This window comes from Eleutherodactylus coqui, chromosome 4 (assembly GCF_035609145.1).
Source record: "Eleutherodactylus coqui strain aEleCoq1 chromosome 4, aEleCoq1.hap1, whole genome shotgun sequence".
NCBI lineage: Eukaryota > Metazoa > Chordata > Amphibia > Anura > Eleutherodactylidae > Eleutherodactylus > Eleutherodactylus coqui.
Window position 1 is genome coordinate 250,066,490 of NC_089840.1, and position 15,356 is coordinate 250,081,845.

The window sequence follows — 15,356 nt, forward strand, 5'->3', positions numbered from 1 at the left end:
TGCATTAGGTGATAAGGGCAGAGTGAGCTGCTCACATGAGCTGCCAGGTGGTGCTAAGTTCATTTATTGCCACACTACCTGTTGGTTGCTTTTGCTTTGCTTTGACATGGATCACATTTAAACATGTTGGCAGAAATTGTAAATTAGAAAGTCATTTAATATATATGCCTTTACTATGCTTCCTTTCAGGATCTCCTGGGCCAGATGGACCTCAAGGTCAACGAGGTAAACAATAAACCCCACAAATGACTGTAGCTGTCTTATAGAGATCAGAAGACATGAGCCAAAGTTCAGCCCAATGAAAACCTATATACTGATTAAGCATACATGTCATCTTTAGGTGAACAAGGTCTCATTGGACAATCAGGTGCAAGAGGTCCTCCAGGGTCATCGGGAGATCCAGGCCTGCCAGGTAAAGACTCGAATGCCATCTGTTCCTAATTTGTAGTTTAGTGTGTACTGTGGGCTTTACCATTTGCTGGCACCTTCCATGTAAGCCTTGGATGGGCACATAGAGAACAAAATGTCACCGAAAGTTTAAAGTATAAATGATTAATTTAGTGCCGAGACTCACAAAGCACAACATATCCAGTTCCACATAATCCTTTCTGTTTAGTTATCTCTTGTATTATTCATGAAGTGAAAGCAAATCCACTTAGAAAGCTGGTACTCCTGGCACAATAGTTACAGTTCTATGTAGTTACATAAACTAATAGATCCAATTACCTTGTTTATGCTTTATTTTTAGGACTAACCGGACCCCAGGGCCCACCAGGTAATATAACTCAGCCTGTTGTATTGAGAAGAGATATCATTATTTAAAAAACAAGCACCCAAAAAATGCTCAACCACCTGCAATACTGTTGGTTGATTTTATAGCAAGCCCTCTATACTATATAATGCATTGAGCTTATAGAATATACATAGTAACATAGTATGTAAGGCCGAATGAAGACATTGTCCATCTAGTCCAGCCTGTCTATCCTACTGTGTTGATCCAGAGGAAGGCAAAAAACCCCAAGGCCAGAAGCCAATTAGCTCTTTTGGGGGAAAAATTCCTTCCCGACTCCCTAATGGCAATCAGACTGTTCCCTGGATCAACCCCTAATAGTTTCTACCTGCCTATATACCAGGATTGACACTTAACCTAATATTTATATCCTGTAATATACTTCTCCAGAAAGACATCAAGTCCCCTTTTAAACTCCTCTATCGATTTTGCCATCACCACTTCCTCCGGTAGAGAGTTCCACAGTCTAACTGCTCTTACAGTAAAGAATCCCCTTCTATGTTGGTGATGAAACCTACTTTCCTCTAATCGTAGCGGATGTCCTCTTGTCACCGTCGCGGTCCTGGGTGTAAACAGATCACGGGAGAGATCCATGTGTTGTCCCCTCATGTACTTATACATGGTTATTTGGTCGCCTCTTAACCTTCTTTTTTCTAGAGTAAATAGTCCCAATTTGGATAGCCTCTCTGGGTATTCCAGTCCCGTCATTCCATGTATTAGTTTAGTTGCCCTTCTTTGAACCCCTTCAAGCACTGTGACATCTTTCCTGAGCACCGGTGTCCAGAATTGTACGCAGTATTCCATGTGAGGTCTGACGAGTGCCTTATATAGTGGAAGGATAATGTTCTCGTCCTTCGCCCCTATACCTCTTTTAATGCACCCCAAGACTTTATTTGCCTTTGCAGCAGCTGACTGGCATTGGTTACTCCAGTTTAGTCCTCAGCCTTGAGCCCCACTCTATGAGCCAGAGCAAACAGTTGCCTCCGTGGAATACATAGATGAACTACATCCTAGAATGGTAGAGTTGAAAAGGACCTCCATGGTTTTCTGTCCAACCCCCTGCTCAATGCAGTATCACTAAATCATCCCAGACAGATATTCGTCCAGCCTTTGTTTGAAGACTTCCATTGAAGGAGAACTCACCACCTCCCGTGGTAACCTGTTCCACTCATTGATCACCCTCACTCTCAGAAAGTTTTTTCTAATATCTAATCTGTGTCTCCTCCCTTTCAGTTTCATCCCATTGGTTCTAGTCTTGTCTTATATAAATGAGAAAAGGGTACTATCTCACTAAAGGATGAGGGTATTGAACAAGAGACCGGTCGTTATTTCAAAATAGATTTTCTAAACAAGACTTCCCCTTTAACTGCTATCATTATAGAATTTAACACTAAATTACTAAAATGTCATTGTTCCCCAGACTTTGTTGTTCATGTTTGATATTTCTGGTCATTTTAGGACCACCCGGCAGCCCAGGACGAGCAGGACCTAAAGGTATATAGAATTTAAAGTGTGTTTCATACCACGGGTATTACTATACTGGGTGTGGACGGCACAGTCACACCTGGGCTTTAGAACCTTAGTGGGCCCATAAAGTCTTGCTTCCCCTTATGATGAGATTGGAGGAGGATACCAATGCTATAAATGAAGCCCGGTTACAGATTTGGCAATACGGCCTCGTGGCTACAAGTTATGTCTCTGCTTCATACAATAATATTTATTACGGTAATCGAATTGGATTCTTGCACATTTTAATCGCATAATTACTGATACTGCATTAATTATGGGTTTTTTTTTACTTGTTTCACAGGTGATACTGGCGATGCGGGAAGAGTTAGTACAGGTGTGTATTAATACTTTCAGCATTACCTGGAAATGCAGGTTCCTTGGTGTGAAAATGTAAAAATGGATCTATCATGACCTTTATACTCTTCTCTCTGTGGGCAAAATAAGGTAGTGGCAGTCACCCTGATTGTAGTGATATGTCTGTCTTATGTATCTGTGAAGTAGTTTGTTAGAACCTTCCATTCTATCAGCAGCAGCACACATACAAAGATTACAAGAAGTAGTCCTTGATATTCATGAGCTGCAGACTAGCTCCGCCCATCCCAACCTGCAGACACTGATTGAAAGCTGGAAGGTGGTGGGTGGGGCTAGCTTGCAGCTTATGAATATGAAGGACTACTTCCTGTAGCCCTCTATGTGTGTGCTGCTACTGATAAAATGTAAGCTTCTAACACAATACATCGCAGATACAGGGTTTGCAAAATTCCAGTCAAGAGGCCTCTGAGTTGGGGAAGTGTAATTTCACTAACTCTATACATAAGATAGACAATACCGCCCTCAATCAGTGTGACTGCCACTACCTTATGATATCCTCAAAGAGGTCACAATAAAGGTGGTAACTTATTCCAATTAAAAGGTTCATACAGGAGTAGAAAAACATGGCTACTGTGAGAAATAGCGCCACAGCTGTCCACAGGTTGTATATGGTATTGCAGCTCAGCTCCATTCACTTCAATTAACTATTATTATAGAGGGTTTCTAAAAATTGGCCTGTGATGATCAGCTGATCGATTAATTGGCCAGCTTCAACTGAAGATGACACTGCCTTGTTATTTATGAATCAGAAATATACTATTTTGTGGTGTACTTTTACTAATCTACTAGTGTGTATTAAATATTCTATATTCATGTTTTCTTTTCAGATGGTGGTAGTACCTTTGCTGTCTCGGGACCTCCAGGACCACCAGGACCTGTGGGACCCCAAGGTTCACCAGGAGCTCTAGGTATGCCCACATATCAGCATACTCGCTATTACATGCAAAAAATGCATTAAGAGGCACAAGACTCTTAACAAATTTGCTTCATCTGGCAAAGGAAGTCCTGCCAAATGAATACCTATGTCAGCTACGAACTGGAGTAGGTATGCTAGTTCATAGCATTGATTATGGTAAAAGTGGCGTGGCATGGTACAAATGCCCTAAAAGTCACCGTTTTGGTACATGCACCAAAATGGGGACTTTTGAACACCAGATGATAAATAGGCGCCATAGTGAACCAAACCAAGGATCATGGAAAAGAGGTGAGGGGTAAGGGGGGGTATCATTTTAATCTTTGCTATGGGACCCCTGCACCTCCATGTACACTGTTGGCTGGATGTGCAGTCATAATAGCATCTCCTTTCTTTGCATATTACCCAGAGGAGCATGAATGGCCTTATAAGTCTCCTCACTCACTCACCTTCTAGGTGCTCTCCCTAAAGAGAAAAGATAATGTTCTTGGCACACATCACAGGCCTCTCACTAGCCAAGTCAGAAACGTACTGCACACTGTTGATGGACATACACCCCGAAACAGCTGTCTGTGTATGGTATTCTGGCTTGGCTTTCAATTCCCAGTCATTGTTACAAGTCATTGTTACATTGTTCCCACCCTGATCCTTGGAGCGCGGAGTCCTTTTTTTTCTAGATTTAGTCATTGTTACAAGACTTATTTAAAGAGTCTAACATTGACTTGCAGGAATGCTGCCTTCCAATAGGTGGCACTGTAGAGGTATTGTTCCATCTCCCTTTTTTTAATAAAGGCTATGTTACCCTCCATGTTACCATCTACCCTAAATTAGTTTGGAATTAATACTTTTCATGGTGTTTTATAGGTCCCGTCGGTCCAGCCGGTCTTCCAGGAATACCAGGTAAAATATTTTTGTTGCAAAACCAGGATTATATAGGAGAGCATTTTATAATCCGGGGGCTGAAATAAATATGACATAGATCTGCAAACCATCGTTTCCAAACTATATTTTATCTCACCTCTAGGTGCCAGGGGAGACAGAGGAGAGCCCGGAGAGCCCGGAATTTCAGTTTCAAGACTAGAAAGTTAGTTCTTGAACTGCTTATTTTCTCTCATTTTGTAGTTGTTTAGACTTAAAACTACTTATTTGCTAGTAAAGACGAATGAAGACTCAGACAAATCTTAAAGGGAAACTGTCGGCAAGATCATGCTGCTCTCACTGCTGGCAAGTGCTGGAGAAACTATAGGTGCCGATTTACTTAAAGTTGCCTTTCTACACCAGTCTAAGTAAACATTGTGCTGGCATGAATTGTAACAAATGTATCAACAGTTGCATGTACCTCTTGGTGCATTTTCGGACCACCCATGCATCAGACCGGAAATTACATTTACTTGCATAGATTTTAGCTATAATTCACACCGGCTCCTGGTGTAAATTATAATATATGCGAGGGAGCATGAGTGGCCACACCCCTTCTCTCAAAGCACCACCCACTTAAAAAAAAAGGGGCAGAGTGAACATAAAATAACAAAATGTCTCATAAAGATGTGCTAAAATGTGCGCCTTTTATAGGGCAGAAACCTGGCATAAAAAGTTTAATAAATGTGTCCTGCAGCTTTAACACTGGATTGTGGCCAATGTTATGTGGGCTTGGGTGAAGTGCTCATTGGATGGCTTTCCCCACCCCCTAGTATGATTGATGCACCAATGCACCAATATGCAAGGAACAGCCAACCAGTGGACACTCCTCCACAAGCCTAGCAAGTAAAACTGGCCATGAAACTGCAGAACTTTAGAGTAGGACTTAGGAACAGGACACCCATCACAAACTATGCTGTCCCCAGTTAGAGCATCATGATCCTGCTGACAGGTTAGTTTTAAGGAAGAATCATGGATATGTAAGAAAATAAAGTTAATTTTGTAAATGGGAAAATAATATATTGTTATTCTTCACAGGTGTAAACACAGCAGGGCAACAAATGTCAGGACCCCCCGGACCACCAGGGCCACCAGGACTCCCAGGTTATTAGCTAGTCAAAACTTCCTACTCAAGCCAAAAACTTGAAGGAGTATAAATACAAGAAAATCTTAAACGACCACTTTTGCAAGTAGGGCATAACCTTAAGATTTTGTTTTATGTTAGGAGACTCAATTCAAGGTCCACCAGGTCTTCCTGGTCCTCAAGGCCCACCAGGTCGTACAGGACCACCAGGTGAGATACTATGTTGCTATTCTCTAACAACTACTTTCAATTCATAAGAAATCTAAGACATTTAACTACAGTAGATGCATGCATTTACTGACTCACAACTGGCCTTACTACATTTTGACCTAATTGCATGTACGTATGCATACACTGTTATGGGAACTCAGAAGAGACAGTTCTGCTCACTTATTGCTCTTTTTCTCTATGTTCATCAGGAGAGGGTAGACCAGGACCCCCAGGACCACCAGGATTTGGATCAGCTTCAGGTATGAGAATACTCTTTTTAAAAACTGTAATGAGGTGCTTCAGTCAACTAGGAGTTCATGGACCACCAGGCCGTGATGGTCGATTTAGTTACAGTTATATAATTTTTTGTAACATTATGATTATGAGATATATAGACTAAACATATACCAATCCTCATAAAATAACAAGCCACATAAAACGTTGCAGGTGCTTTAGCTGTTGGACCACCCGGACAACCAGGATTACCAGGATCACCTGGAATCCCTGGCCAACCAGGAGAAAAAGGTATAATATGTAAAACATTGATGTACACATCTACATAATTTTACAGATGGGCTTGACAGTTAGTTTGACAATAGATGGCTCATAGCTCCAGCCTATTGACCTCTGTTTTTTCTGCTATCTGCTGTATTTTCGCCATATTTCTCCACTTTGCACAAATATAGCCATCTTTGTCCTTCGGTTGTATTCGGTATTACACCTCAGCCCAATTTATTTGATGTGTGATGCCAGACCTGACCTACAACTATCAGTGCTTCCATGACTGGTACCATAATCTACCACATTATATTGCATATCCATGTCATAATATAAAGCACATTAGGTATTTTCATCCAGACCTTCTCATGGTCATTGGATCACATATTCATTGAAATAATAGTCTTACTTTTAGCCCACTTTTTTCCACATTTTGGGCAAAAACCATGCAAAATAAAACCCTCATTTTATCTACCCATTGTAAGATGATATTTGCTTTATTTTGAAAAATTACCACAAGAAGACACAGCATATCCCACCCCTTAAAGGGTTTTTTTGAGTTCTTTCTACATAGTTTTGGGCTCCCCATGCCCAAAACTATATAAAAGAAATATACTCACCACAACACTGCCGCCCCGGCAGCTTGGTGCTGCGGCAGCAGGCCCGGTGACATCCCATGACTTGTCACGTTGATTGCTGATGTAAAGGCCCTGAGGCAAGTTTATGGGATGTCACTGATGATGTCCCTGCTGGCCTCCCATTGGCTGCAGTGGTCACTTTGGTAAACAACCCACATCACCACTGCAGCCGATGTAAAGAGAGATCGGAGCGGAAGCCAGCAGCGGCGGTGAAGCAGCATGCAGTGAAGGTGAGTATATGTGTTTTTTATTTTACAAACATCTCATCCCCCTACTGCCACCAATGTCATAAAACCCCTTTGATATATTGGACACATCCAATATGTCTTGCCCATCTAACGCCCTTAAATTAGTGATAACCAAAATGCTACAAAATAGTTCCCAACCATAGTTCCACCCAAAGATCCCACAGAATAGTGCCAGCTTTAGGGCTACCAAGACAGTGCCCCCTACATCAATACTAGCCAAACTACCCCTTTAAAGTTGACACCATATGCCCCATCTAGACTGCCTTCACAGATCCAGCACAAAACATCGGGCAGCATGCTGGAAGCTCGATGGACCCCATTATAGTCAGTGTGATCCTTCAAGCATCATTTGTATCAGTGGAGTGCCGGATCTGGCACTTATTTATTCATTTTACTCATTACTTCTGTCATCTTCATTGTTTGACTCTTATTATGGAGCTGGACAACTAAAAATTCCAGGGCAAATGTGAACATAGCCTGGGGTGGATAGAAAGCTTTGTCTACTGTGCCCATGGACAAATCTAGTCCTATTTACATTAATAATGTAATTATTCCCTATTTGCAGGTGAAGCTGGAATCCCCGGTGCCCCCGGTATACCAGGAAGTTCTAGAGGTGAGAACTAATCCAGATATTTGTCTGTACTCAACCTTTATCACTTACAGGATTGCTTTGGTACAGAGCACAATGTGTATGTCCATGTGGTCACCGTCAGTTGCATCAGCTTCCCTGCAGTAGGTCATGACCAGTACCTTTGTCTGCAAGATGACCTCAAGCACCATTCCATACATATGTGAAGCAGAAGTCTAGACTTCCCTACCTCCATTTTTTCTTCATCGTTTTTTACAATAGGGAAAACATTGTGCCAGAGATGTTTCTGTAGAAAACTATACAATTATATAACTTGTTTTACCTATTTTAGGCTCAACTAGCACAAGAAATGACCAAGGGTTTCAAGGTCTACCTGGCCCACCTGGTCCTCCTGGACCTCCCGGTAATGGTGCTGGATTCTCAGAAGTTCAACAATATATTGCACAGTATCTTCAAAGTGAGGAACTTTACAGTGAAACCTATAGCTATATAGGGCCAAACTGAACCACTGATTTGAGATTAACTATAATATGTTTGTGCATAGGTGAAAATGTTAGAAATTACTTGGTTGGGCTTCCAGGACCACCAGGGCCACCAGGTGGACAAGAAGTGGACTATGCAGAACTGGCCAGCCGGGTTATGCGCTACATGAGAGGTAAAACATGATGGTATAATGTTGAGGAATAAAAGCTACATAATTCTAAGTATTTGTAACTGGGCCCATTAGGGCAATAAATGATTATATATGGCCCCTATTATACACTATGTACTACATAACCTGAAGGTTGCTGGTACAAACCCCGCTTGGTTCAGGTAGCCGGCTCAAGGTTGACTCAGCCTTCCATCCTTCCGAGGTCGGTAAAATGAGTACCCAACTTGCTGTGGGGTAAAAGATGATTGGGGAGACGCAATGGCAAACCACCCCACAAAAACAGTCTGCCAAGAAAAGGTCACAATGTGACATCATCCTATGGGTCAGTCGTGACTCGGTGCTTGCACCCGGGGATTTTACCTTGCCATATACTATGTACAGTGGATCGGGATACATGTACTTCTGAAACATGCTAAAGAACTCGTTAATATATTAACCCTTCTATTACTAGAATCAGGATATACTTTGTCCAATGGTGCCGGAGCAATCTCAGGATCTTCAGGATCTTCAGGATCTTCAGCATCTGTACGATCTGCAGGATCTGTAGTATCTGCAGGATCTGCAGGATCTGCAGTTACATATGAAGAAATTCTCTCCATGTTGCAGAGTTAGTATTTTATCTTATCATTTACTTTTAAAGGAATGGTCAAGGATTAGAAAAAGGGTCTACTGTATTTTCTACCAGAAACAGCTCCAGTCATAAATGTTGTTGAGTTCAATACCAGACATAGCCATAGACAACAGTGGCACTGTATCTGGAGATGAAAAAGTAGACCATTGTTTATAAAAATGGGACAAAATGACCAATATAAATAAAGAATTTATAAAGGTTATTAGGAAAACTAAGTAGAATAAATAATTGATGTTTCCTAGACTCTGGAATGACATTTGGCCTTCCAGGACCCCCTGGTCCACCAGGACCACCAGGATCGCAATATAGTGACATAACAGCTTTACTTCAAGGTAAGTGAGATTTGTCAATTATGTATTGTGAGTGATTAAATGTTTATGGTTTTGAGTAAGCGATTGAGCTCTTGAATGACTTCATTTGTAAGTAGATAATTAAGGGCATGGTCCAAGGATGCGGTAACCATAATGCGGCTGCAGCCCTGCCCACCTGCAGCAGCCAGTGGCTGCATGATCTTGCTGCCATTATTGGCAAGATCATGCAGACATTGGCTGCTGTAGGTGGGCAAGGTTGTCCCGGCATTACACTTACCACATCTTCGAATCATATCGAGTGAGTGCGTGAATGAGCGAGTCATTTAATGTATTAATTTATTGAATTAACTATTTAGTTAGTTAGTTTTATTTAATTTTTTAATTAGTTTCATCTAATAATTTAGTTAATTATTTACTTGATTAATATCTTTGTACAAGAGTTAGTAACAGAGTTGAGTGAGTTGTTAAACGGGCCACTAAAATGAGATTGAACTAAATAAAATAGACCATAACTCTACTTTTTGCCTTTCCTCTGTTATTACTTCTGTAAACACATATAATTTGACAACTGGGTGTTACATCCCCTATGGGAGGTTTTCCTACACAATCTGGCACTGTCCAATCATTGCTCACAATGTCAGACTCTGCTGGGATACCTGTAATTGACAACGGGAATGGTAACGCCCAGTTGTCAATTTATTTATACATTTCCAGGAGGAGTACCACAAGAATGGCCCAATCCAGAGTTCTCTAAAAGGTGCTCCCTCATTATTATTTCATGAGTCAAGATACTTGTCAGGAGAGCACTTTTTAATTAGTGAAATAGTAAATGCGTGAGCTTTACTATCCTTGCCACTCCCTCTAGGTCATATTTTTAAGACATTACAATTAGGTACTAATACTGTATTGATAATGGTTTGCTTTATGTTCATTTATCCAGCATCTGAATTCAGAGGAGTTGTTGGCCCACCTGGACCACCAGGTCAACCTGGACGTACAGGTCGCCCTGGCCCCCCAGGACCTCCAGGAATTTCAGGCTCTAGTCTGACAGGCTTTACTCAAGAAGACCTCTCCAACTACCTGCGAAGTAAGCTCTGTACAAATGCATGTAATTACTATATAAAAGAAAGGGATATAATAATATGTTCTCCTTAGGCTAAAACATTAAAACCCTTAGGAACTGGGATGAATGGGATATAAAAATAATTAATAACGGAACAGAAAATCATGCAAACTATACAAACCATATTTTATTTCTTTAGGTACTGGATTCATGGTCGGCCCCCCAGGTCCACAAGGACCTCCAGGACCACAAGGACCACCAGGCAATGGAGGCAGCGTCATCTCTTACGCTGATGACATCAGGAGCGATCGATTAAGGACAGAGCTTATGGAGTACCTGACAAGTATGTGTACATTCATTACTGTCAACCACAAAGGTTCTATATTGACTTATCTACAAGGATGCATGTCTTGGATATGATTAGTATAGTCATATAGTAGTTTATCAGTTAAAGTCTGTGATTTGTTCCACAGGTGACAACATTCGTAGATACATCTCTGGACCACCAGGACCACCTGGGGCTCCAGGTCCACAAGGTTTAAGAGGTCCTAAGGGAGACAGTGGAGTGATGTCATCATCCTCATACTCATCTGACTCGTCGTCGGGCTCATCGTTCTCTTCATCTTCTTCATCGTCTTTCGCATTCGATTATGGTGAAGTTGCATCTCGTGTGGCGGAACACTTGCAGAGTACGTATGCTGCGGACGGAAAAACTGTGGAAGAGCTGCAGAGCTTAAAAGGATTGTTCAGCTTCAAATTGATGGCCTATCACAGGGCCATATTTTCCATTAGGCACTGGAGGTTCAGTACCTCGGCCATCCAGGGGGTGGCCTTAGGAGCAGCAGGATAATTTTTGCTCAAGTGCGCTACTGTGAACATGGGACCCTGAATTTTACCAGACTGCGAAGATGGGGAACACACTACTAGGCTTCTTCTCTATCCTCTCTGGTGTTTGACATGAGCACATCATTGATTTGTGGAGCAGTTAGTCTGCTGCTCCACCAATCAGAAGTACAGGAATCCCAGGATACGGCAGGCAAAACACTCCACAGAGGAAGGGCTCTTTCACATGAGCTTATATCGGCTGCGTTTTCACGGCCGGCCGATATACGCTACCCATCTGATGCATTGGTTTCCAGTATCTATGTATACAGAATACAATGTAATCAGCCGCTCCCGTGCAGAACACAGCGTGCGGTCGGTGTTATCTACTCTCCAGCTGAACGATGGATTTTAAGCTCACCTTAAAACCAACGTTCGGCCAAAGAGTAAATGATGGGAGCATTTACATGCAACGATTATTGCTCATATGCCATCATTTTAACAAATTTTGAGTGATTATTGTTGCGTGTAAATGGGCCTTAAAATAATGACTTGGAGGAGTCAATTAGGCTGATAAAAACAGCTACTTCAACGATAGGTGTTTTCAGATAATCTCACTCAGCTCAATTAGAACAGAGAAAGAGTATAGCTAAGGAAATGATCTAATAAACATTTCACATTATATTTTAGGCCAAGGTCTCTTTGGAGATTTTGGACTTCAGACATCTGTTATATCTGGTCCTCAAGGGCCTCAGGGACCACCAGGACCACCCGGAATCTGTCAAGTATATGCAACTCATGCAAACATCACCACTGATCTCATGGAAGTTTTCAGACGTAAGGAAGACTTACTTGGTTACATTTTAGTTTCCTTAATGGCCTCCAAAACAACTAATAATCAGCTTTTTTTTTTTGACAGTTTATGGAACCATTCCTGGACCACCTGGTTTACCAGGGCAGAAGGGAGACAGAGGATTCCCTGGGCTCAAAGGTGAGTCACATAGAGAAATCTTAGTATAATACGAAAACCGGCTCTCAAGGTGCGGTAATTATGTATATATGCTTAAAATAAAAAGTAAAACATAATATAGAAAAATAAATACAATTAAAAATTAAGAATAAAAACTCAGTTTTTATTGAAAAAATAATTGTAGGTCCCCATCAAACAATGTTCATGATATTTAAATTATTCCACTTTAATCAGCGCACCGGTCTCCGACACTCACTCTCTTCCAGCCCAGTCATATGCGTCTGGACTCAGATGGTTCCCAAGAGCTTAGCAGATCGCACTAAGCTCTTGTGAACCATCTGAGATGAGTTTTTTTGGTATGATACCATATTGTCTACTCAGTCTCTTATAGTGCTATTTTGAATATTGTGGTTGAGCTGCCCATTTTCCTTCCATAGAGACATCCGCCTTGAAAAATGACTAGTTAATTTCTTTTATTGTAACTTTTACTATAGAAATACATGTTTTAACCTATGGATCCCAGCTCCCCATTGAAACACTGATATCCTTTCCTAAAATCTGATATATTTCTTTTCTAGACCTGCCCAAAAAGTCTACCTCCTTAGTTTACCTCTTTTATGTTCACTATATTAAAGGGATTGTCCCATCAAATACAACACCTTTCATAATGCGGTTCCTAGAGTGATCAGAAGATAGGTCCGGGTCTTGTTCCTGGCATCCCTGGAAACCTCTGTTGTTGCCGGGGAAAGCCATGACCAGCCAGATATTTTGATAGTTTTTCAGATGAATTGCGGTTCTGTAATTTAAGACTGGCTCAAAGCCTGCCAGGATGGGAGCATCTATTATATAGTGGCTCTCCATTCTGACTCATAGAGCGAGGGGTAAGATGTCCGTAAGCCCTAATAAGGCATATGAACAGAGGTTGCCTACTTGCTACAGCCCCTTTAAGCAACACTCATCATGGGATATACGAATTAAATAGATTTGCATGATATATAATGTTAGGCTCTGTTCATACCACTATTTGTAGCCTCTGTTGGTTGTTCTGTTGGAATTTCTGCTACTTTATATAGCATGTAGTATTCTTGCTGTAAAAACAATGGAAGCCTCAATGGAACCCCAGCAGACAATAATCATTATACATCAATGAGGTCTGTTGTTCTCCATTTGAATAAACCATACATATTGCTTGATAGGTTGAACATGGTTAACCAGAGTTGAGAGTACATCATCCCTGCTCTTCTGAACTGGCTTTCCCAAAATATCAGGATCTGGTACCTCTCAACGGGCACATATCGAGCAATAACTCTTAGTAATTTTCCCATAAAATCAGAAGTCCCTTATGAATTTGGAAGAAAAGAAAAAAATGTGTAAAGGTGATATCAGTCTATCGATGTCATCTCTTGAATTGGTCTTTGAATCCCTTATTACATTCCCAAGGCCAGAGGCGTAACTTGAAGCTTCTAGGCCCCAATGCTTTATTCATAGTACTGGGCTCCCTTTATGGAGAAGAGAGGCTTTATGGGCCCCCTAAGGCTCGTAGGCCCAGGTGCAACCGCATCTCCTGCATCCTCTATAGTTATGCCCCTGCCCAAGGCATTAAAAGTCGTTTTTGTAACTTGCAAACTGTAATTCTGTCAATAAAGACACATTACACATATGGGTATTGTGGGGAGGGGTCCAAATTAAAGTGATCGTTGCAATTGCAGAAGTATCTGTCATTGCATTGGGATTTATGGAGGCCACTGCGAAAGTTTATGACATCTACATATTCTCGAACAAGACCAATCCCAAAATCCAAGATCTTTGGGTTTTCTATTATTGTAAAATCCTATTACCCGGGGAAATTGGACCAAATTTGTATATAATGACATCGGCCCATCACATGGAACCCCTGCAGACCCCATTATGAATCAATGAGGTCCATTGTTCTCAATTTGAATCAAACATACAATGAATCAAGCACAGCACCATGGCTCCAATAGATGGAAGCCATGATGCCAGGATAAACACAGCCTACATATGTAAATGTATTATATGTATTATGTTTCTGCAGGTGACAGAGGAGAACAGGGCTATGTTGGACCACAAGGAGCCAGGGGCCTAAAAGGAGAGAAAGGTGTGGTATCCTATAATTTTGATATTTCAAAACATATGCGGAGTTTACCATATACTATATACGGTGAACGATGACTGCATTAGAAACAGCTGGTGCATGACATCTTTTGATTAGCAACACAGTACCATATGATGACCATGTCAAGATCTGTTTAGATAATGTGCTGACCTCTGCACAGCAGAAGACGACATTTGGCAGTCATGAGTCAATATGGTGACTTCAGTGACTTTAACTGCAGGCAGAATGTTGCTGCCCTCAGGTGTGGTGCCAGGATTCCTCAAACAGTTGCACTTGTTGGCTGTTCTAAAACTGTCGTATTAAGAGTGTACCAAGACAGGATGAAACATGGGCAGACATTCGACAGGAGATCACTTAGCAGCAGGCCAACTGTGGTTGACCCTAGAGGCGAGCATCAGGTGCAATATCTGATATCTCAGAAGCAATGCGCTACAATGGACCAACTGACCTAGCTGTGCAACAGCACAAAAGTTAGACATATTTCCATGATGACCATGCGTTGCATATTAGAAGGTCATCTGGAGTGACAAGTACTGTTTCTTGCTGAACCATATGGAGGGCTGGGTCCACATCTGGTGTACACAGCATGACGCCATATCCCATGGATGCATCGTTGGGGTTCAACAGGCTGGCGATAGTGGTGATATGGTCTAGGGGGTGGTTTTCCTGGCATGGCCATATTACCATTGGCCATCATACCACAGTCCTTGAATGGTAAATGCTATAGGAATCTGTAAGCTAATCATCTGCACCCAAATCTTCAAGAAGTTTTCCCCAACCACAGTGCCATTTTTCAACAGAACAACGCTCTGTGTCACAAGCTTGGATCACTAGGGAGTGGTTGGAGGAACAGAATGAATTTTCCACACTGCTTTAACCCCCAAACTCAATAGAATGTAACCCCATTGAACATGCTTGGAATATGCTGGAAAGGGCTGTGAGATCTGGTCCCACTTACACACAAAATGTGCACCAAATGACAGAGCTGCTGTAGCGGGCAT

At 41.6% G+C, this 15,356-nt stretch overlaps 1 protein-coding gene across 1 annotated transcript in view; it reads left to right on the forward strand.

The window, feature by feature from the left end:
* Positions 1-15,356, forward strand: part of COL17A1 (collagen type XVII alpha 1 chain) — a 66,684-nt gene that overhangs the window by 48,231 nt on the left and 3,097 nt on the right. The window contains exons 30-52 of the mRNA XM_066601042.1: positions 190-225; positions 341-412; positions 749-775; positions 2,249-2,284; positions 2,601-2,633; positions 3,499-3,579; positions 4,449-4,484; positions 4,609-4,668; positions 5,541-5,606; positions 5,728-5,796; positions 6,006-6,056; positions 6,244-6,321; positions 7,746-7,793; positions 8,101-8,226; positions 8,314-8,424; positions 8,873-9,028; positions 9,295-9,384; positions 10,304-10,450; positions 10,626-10,769; positions 10,900-11,115; positions 11,939-12,085; positions 12,168-12,239; positions 14,275-14,337. Coding sequence (XP_066457139.1) covers positions 190-225; positions 341-412; positions 749-775; positions 2,249-2,284; positions 2,601-2,633; positions 3,499-3,579; positions 4,449-4,484; positions 4,609-4,668; positions 5,541-5,606; positions 5,728-5,796; positions 6,006-6,056; positions 6,244-6,321; positions 7,746-7,793; positions 8,101-8,226; positions 8,314-8,424; positions 8,873-9,028; positions 9,295-9,384; positions 10,304-10,450; positions 10,626-10,769; positions 10,900-11,115; positions 11,939-12,085; positions 12,168-12,239; positions 14,275-14,337 — 1,965 coding nt within the window. The remainder of the gene's footprint in view (positions 1-189; positions 226-340; positions 413-748; positions 776-2,248; positions 2,285-2,600; positions 2,634-3,498; positions 3,580-4,448; positions 4,485-4,608; positions 4,669-5,540; positions 5,607-5,727; positions 5,797-6,005; positions 6,057-6,243; positions 6,322-7,745; positions 7,794-8,100; positions 8,227-8,313; positions 8,425-8,872; positions 9,029-9,294; positions 9,385-10,303; positions 10,451-10,625; positions 10,770-10,899; positions 11,116-11,938; positions 12,086-12,167; positions 12,240-14,274; positions 14,338-15,356) is intronic.